This window comes from Bos mutus, chromosome 29 (genome assembly GCF_027580195.1).
Source record: "Bos mutus isolate GX-2022 chromosome 29, NWIPB_WYAK_1.1, whole genome shotgun sequence".
Lineage (NCBI taxonomy): Eukaryota > Metazoa > Chordata > Mammalia > Artiodactyla > Bovidae > Bos > Bos mutus.
The window spans coordinates 35,963,325-35,979,980 of record NC_091645.1 but is presented as its reverse complement, the minus strand read 5'-3'; the positions used below and the strand labels follow the sequence as shown (position 1 = coordinate 35,979,980).

The following is a 16,656-nucleotide window of genomic DNA, read 5'->3' as shown; positions in this document are numbered from 1 at the left end:
AGCATCACCTTCCCTCCCTCAAGGGTTTCACAAAATGCCAGGGCCCCAAAAGAATCATAATGCTATTAACTAGCAAGATAAACGTTTCTCCCACACTTCCTTGATGTTGGGCTACAGGCGCATTTTAAAGCATGCATCAGCTAAACAGGGCCGCCAGTCACCTTTCTGGAAGACTGTGGTACACACCTTCCTCCTCAGTTGGTTGTACTAGAAAGTACTCCAGTTTCTGAATGGAGCCAGATCTATATGTCAGCTCTGTAAAATATTGAGCTACTGTAGCAGTAAATACAAAATTACAGAAAACAAAAACATTTTTATTAAAAATTCGTTTGTTACATCAAAACAACTTTTTCCCCCTTCCCTTCTGTTTCCTATAACCAGACATCAATCTCTTTTATCACTGAATTACATTCTATTATTTCAAATTGACTTTTTCATTATGCTGCTGTGGAAAAAGTTCAAATCCTGGAAAATTTAAATTTACTCTTAAAAATGGGAATACAGGAATTTTAAAGTAAAAAAAAGTCTGTTCTAAAAGTATCTCTCACAAATATATATATATTTAAATATTAAAATAGGCTACCTAGGATTTTTATAAAATGGCTTTTGAGAAGATAGCAGAGGCACAAAACGAAGCCATACGCCATCTTCCAACTGGACATAAGGTGCCACAAGGGTGCCCTACAAAGAGGCAGGCAATCTCTATCTGATGCAACAGGAGGCACCAGCAACAAGAGAAACATCAAACATATTATTGGGACATGAACTGAGATCAAATTGTACTCTAGTAGGGGCTGTGGTCTTTTTAAAAAATATCTTGAAATATAAGCACGAGAAGCCATTACTTTGTATAAGGAAGAAAATGACTAATCTTACTCCTGATTCAGCTGATGGCATTCACTTCAGGTACCTGAACGATGAACAGCAGTGTGACTTTCAATAACTCAATGGGCCACTCTCAGTATGAGACACTTTACATGGCATTTGTCAACCTGAAAATTAAACTGATGGTTGAAATAAGAGAAAGCTCTTACAGAAAATACAAAAAAAACTATTTCTAGGAAAAACAGGTGTTTCTAGGAATGGCACGAAAGGCTGCCCATCTTTAACTGAACACAACCTCCATGAATACAATTAATTTAGGGAAAACTGACCTTTCCTCAGCAGACTATGTACTTTGGTAATCTGAACATTCATTCACAGGACGATTTTTTAACCTGCTTACCTGAATGATGAAATTTGGATTTGGTTAGACTGGTATTTGGAAAAACAAGGACAATTTAATAAAATCTTGACAGGCCCTCACACCATCAAGCAGCAATTTTATCCATAAATCATCACGATTGAGCCTAGGGCTTTAGTTTAATCAGCAAAAAGTCAGTTTAAAAGAGAAAGGCAATAATCAAAGAATCTGATTTTTATAAACCAGGCACTTCAAACTGAAATTTAAAAATTTTAAGTTAAAAAAAAAATTTTTTTTTTAAGTTTTTGTTTTCAACCAATAGTCCAAACCTTTAAATTCTTTGTAAACTATTATGTACATAAAAACCTTGATGTTAGTTGGAACTGGCCTGGACCATATGCAGAGTGAGCTCTGTAGCATGTACATTTTAAGGCAGTCTCATTTTTCAGATACTGTCAATTGAGATGCTACCACCACCATCGCCTGACATCTCTGCAGAGACCATCCGTAAAGATATGGAACTTTTGCTTTTTTATCATAAAAATATAATCACTATGATGTAGTATAAATATCTAAGTGTATTAGTTGAGTATGAAGTTAAAGTACAACTATAATGTCATGAAGAGTCATCCCATAATCTGACATAGGCTTAATTCCCCATTAATAAATCTCAACATGTTTATAATCTAAAAATGAAATAGCCATAGTATGTCCACTCCTTAGTTGAACCTGGATATTAATTCCACTTCATAGTTAATGTGAACCATTATTGCTTTGGCAATTAGACTTGCTGAGGACTTTCCAAATAAAAATATCCTATGGCACCAACATTCTGTCAGGCAAAAATGACACAAAGATAAAAATGGGTATAGACAAAATGAAGAATAACTTAAATTTGGATGATCTGCGCCTAATGCCTGTAGGCGTATGCTTAGCTTTAATATTCCGCATAGACATGGTTACTCTAATTGAGCACCCATCCACCATTCTGTTCTGATTCAGAAAATCAAGTTTGTATATATGCTTCTCTCATTAACTCTCAAAATCTAAATTAAATCATCTTCTGTCAATAACTTACACTGAAAACAGCATTTACTATCTTTCAGCAACTTTGGGTCACTTCCTGATGTGAATTTTTCTCATTTTTTCCCCTCCCAATTAATACTAATAACTAGAAAACTACTCTCCCTCACTAGGATGTATACTCCAAAGCTATGACTTCACATTTTTGCTAGTTCTCTTCATCAATTCCCTAAATCTCAAAGTCCTTTCAGTTATAATTTTAGGATTGTTCATTCATCAAGTAGTAATTCTCTCCACGTGGTTATTCTAGCATACACTGCCATTACATTATAAGGTAATGTATTTCTCAGGGGCTACAAAGCTGAAAGAAAGCAAACCGTGATCTGACAATCTTCAAAATAAAAGCCACTGAAATAGATAAATGTCCTCTATTTAGATTAAGTATGAGAATAAAAATTAGTTAGAGGTAAAATAAAACTGAAAGAGTTAATACGGCTTCCAAAGGCTCCCAGGGAACCACTTATACATCAGGAGAGGCTGGCTCAGTAGTCAGAAGGTAACAGAGTTACCAACAGTAAGTACATTAGATGTGCTGCATAATTCTTTCCACTTGGTAACATATTTTAACAAAACAGAAGGGTTTTTTGTTTGTTTGTTTTTAAAACCTATGGGCATGTGTCATAACAAGGAACCAGAATGTAAAGTTCTGTAAGCCAGAATGTAAGAACAAATGAGGCTATTTAAACATTTCAGTACACTTTATCTCACTGAAATTGAGAACTTTAAAAAACTGGTAATGTAATGAAATAGATAGCTAATTACTTAAGGATTACTTTCAAAATAAGAAACACTCATTTAAATATATTTGTGGGTGATAACCTCCATCTGCATCCCTTTCTTGAAAACTTTAAAAAAAAAAATGAGCACTAAATTTTTGTTTGTGAATTAGTGCAATCACTAACATGCCAAGTGCTTTCACTGTTAGAACACAGCCTTATAAAGTGGAAAGGATGCCTGCAGGTGCTGAAACACCCAGAACCAGAGCACACATCTCTGCTCATCTGTGAAGTATGTATAGCATACCTATTTGGTAGCTTTAAAATGAAAATAAATGTTTTTATTATATAAAATCCTTGGTTTAAAAAGGCAATTTATCTTGCATCCTAAAATTTAAGCCCTTTAAATATCACAAAGTTACCTCATGGGGCCTAATTTAAGCAAGATAGCTACGGTATTCTTTTATTTTTATTATTTTTTTTAAATATAAATTATTTATTTTAATTGGAGGTTAATTACTTTGCTATGCTATGCTATTCTAAACTGGAATTTTTTTAATGTTCAATTATACTGGTAATTTCTGATGATGAGACAATGTAACAGGTTTTCATCTCTTTGTATTTTTTTCTCCGTATATTCTGGTAAAAATTATACATCCAGGCATCCTTCTCTTAGATGAATTTTAAATAAATCTAAGTAACACTATATACAATTATTTTCTTGTAGCTTAGTTTCTTAAAACAGGCCCATAAGCTAAGTAACCTTAAACTATGTATCAAGAAAATGTAGAGCCTCACTGAAATAGAAAAAAAGGCCTTTGTTTATATCACATGTGAAGTATTAGTTACCTGTATTGGTAAGATGTGGGGAACAGACAACCAGCAATAAGCATTTTCACAGTAGGTCCAAATGTCTCATAAAACTTGGAAATCTGTATAATTTGTAATTACCAATGAAAGTCTAAAGTTTCCATTTGGGAAAAAATAGCCAGTGATGGTAATCCTACATTCTGAGAACACAGAACACCTCAGAACAGGCAAAACTGTGCAGGACTCTCAGTACACAATTCTCAGGACAGGGGGTATGCTAAATTACTTTCAATCAACAAATCTCCAAGTTCTGATGTATCTTCTCATCAAGTCTATTTTCTTTCCTTCTTTTCTTCCTTCCTTATTCTAAAAAAAATAACTCTTAGAACTGAGGGCAACAATGACTCCTGGTTGTAATTTCACTTACTCTTGTCTTGTCCATATAAGATTTTAAAATTAACCTTGAGATTTATCTATTGGTAGGCATAACAGTTTCCAAAGAATCTATATAATATTAAAAATAAAAATTCCTGACCTTTCCAGTTGAGACACAGCAGTACCGCTATTAGTATCATATAGTCTTGCCGAAGAAAAGTAATTCAACCTACTGATAAAGATGCATAAATGATGGAGGGCAATCATAATCTGTATGTGTTCATTTTCCTTAAGGTACTATAGCTATTTGGGGAGCAAAAAGGAAACAACAGGTTCTTGAGTGAGAAAAGGAGTTGGAAACAAGTTAAAAACAGCAGAATATGAAAACAAAAAGAACATTAGCCTAAAAAAAACTTCAAGGAGTTCACTTTCCCTTTCTTTACATTTGTAAGAGATAAGTTACAGAATGAGCCAATCAAAAAATGAAACAAATCACTATAACTTAAAAAATTTTTATTGAGGTCTAGCACCCAGACAAAACTGAGATCTTGTGTTCTGAATAAGAAACTGTATTTTCTTTTTCTAATCTAAATCAGGTGTTTTCATAATGATTAAACTCTGGGTATATACATAGAAAAAAAAGTTACTCAAAAGATTGTTCATGGACTCATGAAATTTAGGATCAAGGTAAGCGATGCTTTAACGGCACCAGGTAAAATATATACTCCAGTCTAAAGTATCATATGTATTTCAACTATAAACCAGGAAGTTTCATTTTCTTTTAGCAGCAAGAGGTAATATTCATTACCTTAAGGTTTTTAGTTTTTCTTTAGTCTTAACAATTTTTTCCCCCAAATAGATCTGAGTCACAGATCATCATTTTATAGCCTCTTCTCTTCTACATTATTGCTTACATTCTGTAAAAACTATACTAACTGCTTTCAATATGACATTTGGCAATGTCTAAAAACATTTTGGAATAAGGACAATATATCACTGTCACATGGTATTTTGTAAACAATCTTAGTTGGGTTAAGAACATAGCCTTAACAGAGAATTCTTTATTTTGTCCAAACAGCAAAATGAAAACATCCTCAATAATACACAAACCTATATATAAAATATAGAACATCTCCAGTATATTTCCTTTTTATGGGATCACGCCAAGTATAGGCAAAAGAAAGTACTGTTGACAGGGTAAGAATAAACTGATCTAGGCAATGACCTCATTAGCCAGGCATTAACATTCAAAGACCAGGTAAACAATGATTTTAACCAGAAAAGCAGTATGAGAGTTCCTATGAAGCTGAGATTCACACACTATATTCCCCATTCCTGGTCTCTTCATGCACAGCTTGACTCTTCTCAACCGTGGCTCTCTGCTGTCTTTCATAGAAGAAAGATAATTTGGAGAGTACTATTATAAAGGTACAGGGAATACCTATCCCAATACCAAACTTTCACCATAAAAAATCATAATGACAAAGCTTAAAAAAAAAAAAAAAGAATACGTGGAATTCCAGAAGTACACACCCTAATAATTTTTAAGAAAGCTCACCATAAATATTTCCAGAAACAACAGGCTTTACAGAAGATTGTACAATGTCCTGTGTATAGGAGTAACATCTATTCAGGCCATTTGCCAAATTTGTTTAGTAGTATGTTTCTGGTGTACCCTTTCATTTCAGGAAGGTCAGTAATCATCTGATTTCTTCTCAACCTAATGGTATGTTGTTAGCCTACTCCTGATGACGGAAGAGGAAACTGATATAAGTGTGACGTCAACTGCTTCCTCTCCTTAACTGCTTCCTCTCCTTAAGTTTCAGGGTTTCTACTGTATTTCAACACCATGTTACTGTGCACTTACAGAAGCAATCTCTCAGTCACGAAAAGTAAAACATCAGTTGCAGGACTTACAAAGTAAAAAGGGAGATTTTTCCAAACCCTTTTTTTTTGCTTAAAAAATTAAATTCAAATGTACAAGACCAAGCACAGGCACTTTCCAAAAATTAAAAATGAAGCCAAACTATGAAATTACTCAATAGTTATAGAAGACAGCTCTGATTTTGGGGGGTCATCTCTGGTTGCCTCGGCACAAGCACTGGTCTTTGGCTGCTCTGGCATTTCTTCCTCCTTTTCTGTCAGCCCAAGAGACCCCAAGGGAAAAGTGCTTTCACAATTCTGGGTCGAGGAGACCTGTGAAATTACAGGCATTTGAACAGAAGAGTTGCTTTCAAAACTGTGTTCTCCAAGATCATATTGAACAAGGGTCTCTTCTTGCTCCTGGTTTAAGTAGTCCGGTACTAGGAAATCACTAGGTAAGAGGCAAAGGATGAAACAGGGAGTTAATTTTCAAGCCAAGAATAAATAAGACATAATAAAAAGACCTGATTTGTAAAACAAGATTGGGAATTTTCATTCTCTAATTCTTGAATGAAGATTATAACTCAGGAATTTTCAGCTTCTAAATTTTCCTAAATATGAGCCCAAACCATCCATTAGAACCCAAGTATATCAACTCTCCCTACCATCACGAGAGATGGTAGGTGTTTAGGTGTTTAGGTGTCACTGTGGACACCTAAACAGCCTTTCTCCTCCTATGGAGAAGAGTTTCTGTGCACAAAGCAAACGCAAATAGCATGTTCATTTAAACAAAGAGCATTTGAATAACTTATGTGTAACCTTTCTTGGATTATACACTAATTATAAGGTATATAAACATAGCTTTTTATTACTTCTTGGATATAGTTAAACTAATCCTCATGCATAAATGACCTTATATACAATCTACTATATAGAAAAATGTAAAAAACTACTTAGATGCTTTATTTAAATCTTTACTGTTGAACAAAAAAGTTCATTATACTTTATAATTTCAATATCTAATATACTTTAGGTTATTTTATAATTTTTCCACTATTAATAAAAAAATTGAAATCTGCTCATTTGCAAAGCAATTTAAGATGTCCTCGGTTATAAAAGTCTTCATATGTTAAAGAGTGGAGGACAGAGGGCTCAGCACAGGGAAGATACAGAAAACAGCCTGTGCAGTTAACTGGGACACGATTTTAGTCCTGAACAAACTTTGATATGTTGTATATAATATAAGTTTAGTGATATAATAACCAGACACTAAGAGTCAGAAATGATTACATTTGGCAAAATGTCTGGCTTTAAGAGAAAACCAAAATCAATGCAGGAAAAAAATTTATAGAAAAATAAGATTATAAAAATAAAGGTGGTGTAAAATTTGATTTCATTTTATAAGAAACTAAGGATTCCTACAGATGTACAATTCTGATAAAGTATTACAAATAGACAACAGAATTTTATATCTAGAGGAGACCTTAGCAATCATCTTTAAAGCTTACACATTATCCTTCTCTAAGTTCAAGCTTCTTCATCTGTGAAGTGATATGTTCAATCATACCAGCAGGGAGCGGCAGAGCCAGAACTAGAACCCGATCCTCAGCTACCCGATAAATCAGAAAGGTTAACTCTATCATAAATTTTTAATATTCAATGTATGGAGTTCTAAACTGAAAGAAAAAGAGGAAAACTTCATTTGATGTAAACTATCAATTATAGTTGCTGCTGAAGTTCCTCTCATTATTTAGAGAGGGAAAAAAAAGGAGGAGTAGTCAAGAATTTAACCAACATCCAAAGAATGGGAAGTAATCCACTGTCACCAAATATCATCTGACATGGTAAATTTTCCAGTCAGGTCTATTTAAAATCGACTACAGAATTACTTTAACCTTATATTAAAAAAAAAAACCAACAACAAACCCCCCCCCCGGCAACAACCCCCCAAAACACAAAACAAGTGGTCTATCTCTGTAGGAAAAGATTTCTAATGCCAACTATAAAAGTATTTAAAACTGTTTATACTTAGCAGAATTAGCAAAATTTTATCAGGAGAGCAGAGTGTTATTGGATAGTGGGAATTTTTAAGGAATGTGATTGATTAGCTGGCAACCTGATTAAAAAAACAAAACAAAGCACAGCAGGCTGCCCTAACAACAGGAAGAGAGAGTCTAGAAAGCAGTTTCCCTGGTTCGGTTTTCGTTGTGCACCTCACCTGCTCTGGAAGTAGTTTGCTAGCTCTGACGCTTCATGGTTCAGACTCCTCAGGTGCACGATTAAATTTCCAGAGTTGGTGAACATGGCGCCACATGTTTTGCACTCGTAAATCCGAGGCTTGCGGATAATGTGCCGGGAAACCCTCATGTGGTGTTTATATTCCCCGAAGGAAGTGAAAGTGGCACTACATATCTGGCACCGGAAACAGCGTTTACCTTCATGCTTTAGGCGATGCATCTTTAGCGAGTAAGCCCTGGTGAACTTTTTCCCACAGCGGTCACACTGAAATGGTTTAATTCCTATAAAATAAAGCGATACAAAATATTATCTAAAAACAAAATAAATGGAAATGTCATAAACTTCACAAATTTCTGAACTAATTTTGTAGCAACAGATAATCTGAAAAGATAAAAACCATCAGCAGAAACGAGTCCCAAATTCAGTATCTTAGAAAAAGTACAAAACACCTGAGAAGTCACTAGTGTTTGAAAAAGCAAGCAGGCAAGAAAGGCACCATGGGGTGGCGGTGGGGTAATCAAATTGATATATACTCCATTTGATTTTTGAATTCTTCCAAATCTTCTCAGACTTCAAAATACAATTTAACAAGAGTATTTATTTAAGCAGACCCCAATTCTTCACCTGTTATTATTTCATTTCATTAAAGTAGTAAGGTTTATATCAAGAAAATGTGTAAACTGATCAGTTATCTAATCTTAATTTCCTATCTCAGAGAAAAATGAGAAGAAAAAAGAAAATTCTAACATCTCTGAACATAATTAGTGATTGTACAGAACTACCTTTGGTTAAGTTTTGGAGTACTTAATGTAATAGTGACATAAATATGTAGAAATTAATATATGAAATGTAAAGTGCATTTATGGTCTCTTCCAATTCATTATCACAGTTTTAGCAAAAAAATTTCAAAAACCTTCAAAACATAATCTGTTGATTCAACAAAGTCAAAGGGAATTAGTGTTAGCACAGGATTGTTAGACCTATCTGAAGAAGAGGAAAGTGAGACAGTTAAACAGCTGAGAATAGTAGCAAAGATTTCTTCCTTATCAGAGGCCAGTGTTCTACCTATAAGAATTTTATTGCCTTTATGTGAACACTGAACTTAAGTTTCAAGTATGTTCTACACATCATTTATCCAAAATCTTTTTTACGCTAAAATAATACTGCAAGGCTGGCTGAATAGGGCACAGAGAAATTTCTCAGGGCACAGAGAAATTTAGGATTGCACAATTAAAATAAAATTATTGTATTTAATTTTTAAAAACACTTTTTATTTGGAATTACAAACTTAAGAAAAATTAGAATAGCACAGAGAACACCAATATATGCCCTTTTAACCCCATTTGCTTTACCAAATGCACTTGTGCTTTCCTCCCTCACATATACACACACAAGTATCTGATCTCTTTTTCACGTATGTCGTGTGCACATCACACTTGCCCCCAGTTCCAATCAGAAGACTTATTTATGCCTGTGGCCAATGTATTAAGCAAATATCTTTCTCACAATGTCACAAATCAGCAACAGAACTGAATTTATCTGTTCTCACTAGATTTCCCAGAGATATACTTTTTCCTAACTCAAAAGCATCTGTTTACTATTTTTAACTGGAATTCCAAAATAAAATGTTCTAGAGGGTTCATTTATGCCACAAGAGGAACGATGGCATTACCTGAGTGGATCAGCATGTGCTGCTTCAGGTTCTGAATACGGGTGAATCGCACCCCACACGTTGGACACTGAAAAGGTCTATCTGGACCATTGGGACTTGGCCGTTCTGTGCTGCTGGTGGAAGGAGCAATGTAGAGTTGGTAGGGATACTGAACATTTTCCAATCTAAAAAACAGACCAAAGAAGGCAACCAGGCTCTGATTTTTAAGTTCAATAAACAGTTCTGCACAAGTTTAAATGAACAAAAGGAAATAAATTTAAAAGTTAGATTACAAGATTCATTTATAATAGGAAAAAGTGTTACTGTCCAGAATGTCCAACATCCTAAGTTAAGCAAAGACATGTGACCAAGATCATATAAACGATTTTACTTTAGGTATCCTTAATCTAATAATCCTTTTGTTCCTACTACTGCTTCAATTCAGGCTCTGGTCAATATATGGCTATCTCTTTCTATTTTGCCCCACACCCCTTTCACAGTGATCTGATTAAATCAGTCTCTTGATAACAGTCCTGTGATGGCTCACTGCTATCTTTACAATGAAGCCATACAAGACTCCTCATGATCTGGGTCTGTATACTTTTTCAGTCTCATTTCTTGTCATACTCCCCAAACATACCCCTACCAAGCAGTTCCTCCTTAACACTTCTCTCTCAGTGCTATGCTTTCATATATTTAACTTCCTCTACCTGCCTACCCTTTTTGCTTAGATAACACACCAGTCATTTTATGAGATGTAGCCAAGAAGTTAACCTCCTCCTCCTGAAAGCCTTCCTTGATTCATTAGTGATTTAGGTAGGTACTCTCCTATGCAGAGCAATAGACTCCTCTGCAGACCACTCATGATTATCTGCTTACTTGTCTGTTTTTAACCTCTCTCCTGGCCCCAGTGTTGGTGTGACCTCTTTGAGGACAAGGGTAATGTTTCATTTCAATATCCCCACCACTCAGCAGAGTATCTAGTACAGAACAGACAACCCCATTCATGTTTGAAATTAAGGAAGCTAGGCATATTTACATTTGCTTACACCTTCAATAATTTACTCAAAGGACTCTGGTTCACAACCTGCTCTACCAGGTTATCTTCTCAAATACAGTAAATCATGTTTGAATTCTTTGAATCCTTCGAGTTTTCAATAAACACACTTCTTAAAGTCTGTCCTGGACTCTAATGATGAGGAGTTACTGCAGTGAAGTTTTATATTCAGTGGTCAGAGACAGACAATAAGCACACAAAAAAATGATCAGAACAGAGAATTAAAGTTGAGTGACCCAACAATGATTGGTGCTGTTTTACTTTAGACTGGTGGTCAGGAAAAACCTTCAGAACTGACAGTGATCTGAAGAATGAAGAAAGAGGGAGCAAAGTAAAAATTAGGGAAGAAAGCATTTAAGGCAAAAGAAAGGCCTTAAAATGGCAGGCCTGCAAACCAGAACAAACATGGACTACTCCAGGAACTGAAGGTCAGCATGGCCAGAACGTGGTCTGTGAGGAGTGTGGTCTGAAGGGCGTCAGGCTAGAATCACATCGTGTATGGCTTTCAAGGCATGGCGAGGAGTTTCGATTTAAGAATCTACTCATTTCAATCCCAAAGAAAGGCAATGCCAAAGAATGCTCAAACTACTGCACAACTGCACTCATCTCACAAGCTAGTAATGTGTAAAATTTTCCAAGCCAGGCTTCAACAGTTTGTGAACCATGAACTTCCAGATGTTCAAGCTGGATTTAGAAAAGGCAGAGGAACCAGAGATCAAATTGCCAACATTGGCTGGATCATCAAAAAAGCAAGAGAGTTCCAGAAAAACATCTACTTCTGCTTTACTGACTACGCCAAAGCCTTTGACTGTATGGATCACAACAAACTGTGAAAAATTCTTCAAGAGATGGGAATACCAGACCACCTGCCCTGCCTCTTGAGAAATCTGTATGCAGGTCAAGAAGCAACAGTTAGAACCAGACATGGAACAATAGACTGGTTCCAAATCCGGAAGGGGGTATCAAGGCTGTATATTGTCACCCTGCTTATTTAACTTATATGCAGAGTACATCATGAGAAAGGCTGGACTGGTTGAAAGAACAAGCTGGAATCAAGATTTCCAGGAGAAATATCAATAACCTCAGATATGCAGATGACACCACCCTTACGGCAGAAAGCGAAGAAGAACTAAAGAGCCTCTTGATGAAAAGTGAAAGAGAGTGAAAAAGTTGGCTTGAAACTCAACATTCAGAAAACTAAGATCATAGCATCCAGTCCCATCACTTCATGGCAAACAGATGGGGAAACAGTGGGAACAGTGACAGACATATATCCAAAATCACTGCAGATGGTGACTGCAGCCATGAAATTAAAAGATGCTTGCTCCTTGGAAGGGAAGTTATAACCAACCTAGACAGCATATTAAAAAGCACAGACATTACTTTGCCAACAAAGGTCCGTCTAGTCAAGGCTATGGTTTTTCCAGTAGTCATGTATGGATGTGAAAGCTGGACTGTAAAGAAAGCTGAGCGCCGAAGAATTGATGCTTTTGAATTGTGGTGTTGGAGAAGACTCCTGAGAGTCCCTTGGACAGCAAGGAGATCAAACCAGTCCATCCTAAAGGAGATCAATCCTGAATATTCATTGGAAGGACTGATGCTGAATCTGAAACTCCATTACTTTGGCCACCTGATACAAAGAACTGACTCATTTGAAAAGACCCTGATGCTGGGAAAGATTAAAGGCAAGAGGAGAAGGGGATGACAGAGGATGAGATGGTTGGATGGCATCAATGACTCAATGGACATGAGTCTGAGTAAACTCCAGGAGTTGGTGGTGGACAGGAACGCCTGGCATGCTGCAGTCCAAGGGGTCACAGTCAGACACGACTGAGTGACTGGACACTGAACTGACTGGACACTGAACGGAACTACTGGAGAATTTAAAGAGTTTGCTACTTAGAACAGCAACACAATCTGACTTAATGTAAAAAACAAAATTCTGGCTGCTACATGGAGAAGGACTGGAGTAGAGGGGATCATGAAATCAGGGGCCAGTTGAAGGTTACTGCAGTAGTCAAAGCAAAAGGTGGTGGTGACCTGGGCTGGGGTGGTTGCAGCAGAGCTAGAGGAAAAGTGGATTGACAAGGAACATGTTTTGGATGCAGAGCAGAAAGGACTTGTGGATTAAATACAGGGGTGGGTGTGAGGGAAAAATATCAAGTATAATTCACAGAGATGCTGCTGAAGAAATCTGGGCTTGATAATGACACAGTTTACTGAGACAGGAAGACTAGAAGAGCAGGTCTGAGGGAGGAGGCTGGAGCACTGTCTTGGTCTTAAGTCTGAAATGGCCCTGCTACATCTATGTGAGGATATCAGCAGGAAGGGTCAATGTGAAGACAATGACCTGGGAATCACGAGTATAAGGAAAAGGGTTTGGTGAACTGTTTTGGTCGCAGGACAGGTGTAATTATTTTTGGCTTTGCATACTGCATGATCTCTATTTCAACCACTCAATTCTGCCATCCACAGACACAGCATGGTTGTGTCCCAATAAAATTTGATTTACAAATAAAGGTGGTAGGAGAATTGGCCTGTGGGCCACAGGTTTGCCAACACCTGAAACAGATACTATTTAAAGCAATGGAGCTGGGAAGTTTAAGAAATACCTGAAAAACCTTGTCTAATTTATTGGCTACCTCATGATTACAAAATATATAGAAGTCAAGTTTCAGTAAACTTTTATGTAATCCTAGATAAAATGCTTGGATTCAGAATTACATGCGGAACCCTTACAAGAAAACGTCCTACTGTGTTGGTACTAACCGATCATCATCATCTACGTGAGCGCTGGTGCTAGAAGTGCCCTGAAGCGTAGGCAATCCCTCCGTGATGCCTTCATCTACTGAGCCTGTGAACAAGAGGACAGCTGTCAGTACTCTGGTGAAATAAATAAACCAGGATATATAAATTGCAAGCTCTGTCTCTAAAACTTTGAACAAATTATCTACATGTGATTTTAAAAATCATGTGTAAAACAACAGATTCTTATATTACTACTTAAATTCTTTGGATTATTTCTTTGAGTATTTAATTTTAGAAAGGAGCACAGAAATTCAAATATAAATGAAACAAAAATTGACATAAAATTAACTAATGTAACATTTAAGGAATCACTGACAAGTTTTGTTTTTAAAGACATTTTATGGTGACACACAGCTGACTTGTTGTACATACACCTTTTACACAAAATTAAAAAGACAGCTGTAGGGTGAACATGTGTACAATATTCTCACAAACCTTAACACACTACACTGGCAGCATCCTTAAAGTCCCCATTACCCTTCCCTGATCACAAACCCCTCTTTCCAAGAGCAACCATCATCCTGTTTTTCACGGTAATAACTTGTTTCCTTTTCTCCTCACCCTTCTTCATTTTTTTGGCTGTGACATGTGGCTTGCGGAATATTCCCTTACCAGAGATTCAACCAGCACCCCTAACAGTAAAAGTGCTGAGTCCTAACCACTGGACCACCACGGAATTCCCTGTTGTGAGTATTCTTGTACAACAGTGCATGTACGCATGGTTTTTATTCCTATGGTATCTAAATCAGGAATGGATTTGCTTGGTCATAGGATATATATTTTTTAAACTTCATGTATTTGTTGAACCCTTCCCTGGTGGCTCAGTTGGTAAAGAGTTTGCCTGCAATCCGGAGACCGGGGTTCAATCCCTGGGTCAGGAAGATACCCTGGAGAAGGAAATGACAACCCACTCCAGTATTCTTGCCTGGAGAATTCCTTGGACAGAGGAGCCTGGTGAGCTAGTCCATGGGGTCACAAAGAGTCAGACACGAATTGAGTGACTAACATTTTAACTTTCTATGAAATGCTTCAAGTCTTGCTACTGAGTTGCCCTCTTCATTATAAAAGTTCTTTTCATGTTTTGGATACAAAGTCTCTATCAGTGAAAGATGTTACAAATATTTCCCCCTCTTCCATGACTTGTCTTTTCATGGTTTCTTTTGATGATGCAAAGATTTATACCTTAACTGATCAGTCTTTTCCTTTATGGTTATGGCTTTGGGGGCTTGTTTTTAAAAATCCTTTCCTATCTCAAATTACTTTTATGAAAGATTTAGATTTTGCCCTTGACACGCATATCTTTCTTGAACACACCTGGAGTTGATATTGTGAAGGGAACACACTTACTGAAAAGTCTGTCTTTTCTTCTCTGCCCTGGAGAGCTCTAAATGCATGGGTTTGTTTCCAGGTTCTCTACTAGTTCCATCTGCTGGTCTATATTTGCATGAATGCCACGCTGTACTTACTGCAGTTTTAGAATAATCTTGATGTCAGGCTGAGTAAATCCTCTTACCTTGTTCATTTGCTTCCTGAATATCTTTGCATTTCTTTATACATTTTAGAATTAACTTACTGAATGTAAGTGATAATTATTTAATTTCTCCCTTTCTATCAGTTTGGAAATTACACAATCTTTTCCGATTGACTTTACTGGTTGCTTTGGAAATTAGACACATATTTACCAAAATTGAGAGAAAACTTTACTTCCGCCTGGACAATAGAAGGATCTTAGAAATTTTAACTTCATTTCCCATATACACCCATTTTGCAATTTACAAATTACTGCCTGACATTTTACTTCTTTTGGATAAAGCCTCTACTTTTTCATATAAGCAATGTTTGTCTACATCTGTTCATGTTTACCTTTGCTCTTCATTCTTTTGTATATTAAACCTTCCATGTTCACTTTACATCTACCTGTAGTCTACCCTTAAATGTTTCTTTAGTGATGATATTCTGAATCATTTTTCTTTGAGAATGCATTTCACCTTCATTCTTCAAAGATACTCTCACTGTGTGCAGACATCTAGATTCACATTAATTTTCCTTAGCACATTAAAAAGATCATTTCATTAGTCTCTAACGTTATTAAGAAGTTAAATATACCTACGTTTGTACCATCCATAAGCCTTACCCTCTTCTACACCTGTGTTCTGATGGTTAATTTATGTGTCAACATACTGGGCTAAGAGGTAACCAGAGAGCAGGTAAAATATCACTTCCAGGTGTATCTGTGAGCATGTTTCCAGAGAGATTAGCATTTTGGTAGACTGAGTAAGGAGAATCATCTTCACCAATGCAGGTGGGTATTATCCAGTCTGGTGATGGGCTGAACAGAACACAAAGGTGAAAGAAGGGCAAACTGCTCTCTGCTTGAGCTGAGACATCCGTGGTCTCCTGCTTTTGAACATCAGTGCTTCTGGTTCTCAGGCCTTTGGTCTTGAACTGGGACTGACACTACCAGGCCTGAAGTTCCCAGGCCTTAGGATTTGCGCTGGAACTACGCTTCCGGCTTTCTTGGCCTCCACCCAGAAGACAGCAGACTCTGGGACTTCGAGTCCTCCAGTGTCATGTGAGCGAATCCCCCGCTGCCGCCTCACCCTGCATATGCCTCTGCCTATCCGTCCTACTGGGTTTGTTTCTCTGGAGAACCCTAACAGTTTGTCTGTGCAGCGCTTGGGTGGTTTCTTCTAATTTATCTTCTGATTCAACAATTCTCTCTTCTGCTCAATTCAACCTGCTGCCAAAATATTTGATTAGCCATAGTTCCTTTGGGCTGGTTGTTTCTGACAGTGGTTATTGCCCTTGAAAACACCCTGGAGAAGACTGACTTGCTGAGGGGAGGATGAATGTGCCCTCTTCCAGAAAAGGT

At 36.8% G+C, this 16,656-nt stretch overlaps 1 protein-coding gene across 4 annotated transcripts in view; it reads right to left on the bottom strand.

Moving 5' to 3' along the window:
• Positions 1–489: 489 nt before the first annotated feature.
• ZBTB44 (zinc finger and BTB domain containing 44) overlaps positions 490–16,656 on the bottom strand; it is a 56,734-nt gene continuing 40,567 nt past the window's right edge. The window contains exons 3-6 of one of the 4 annotated variants that reach the window (XM_070365190.1): positions 13,746–13,830; positions 9,941–10,053; positions 8,249–8,549; positions 490–6,481 (exon numbers count right to left, since the gene is read on the bottom strand). In XM_070365190.1, the coding sequence (XP_070221291.1) occupies positions 6,202–6,481; positions 8,249–8,549; positions 9,941–10,053; positions 13,746–13,830 (779 nt within the window). In that variant the 3' untranslated portion in view covers positions 490–6,201. Of the gene's footprint in view, positions 6,482–8,248; positions 8,550–9,940; positions 10,105–13,745; positions 13,831–16,656 lie in introns of all 4 variants that reach the window. The other 3 variants (XM_070365191.1, XM_014478327.2, XM_005887528.2) reach the window with 3 other exon arrangements.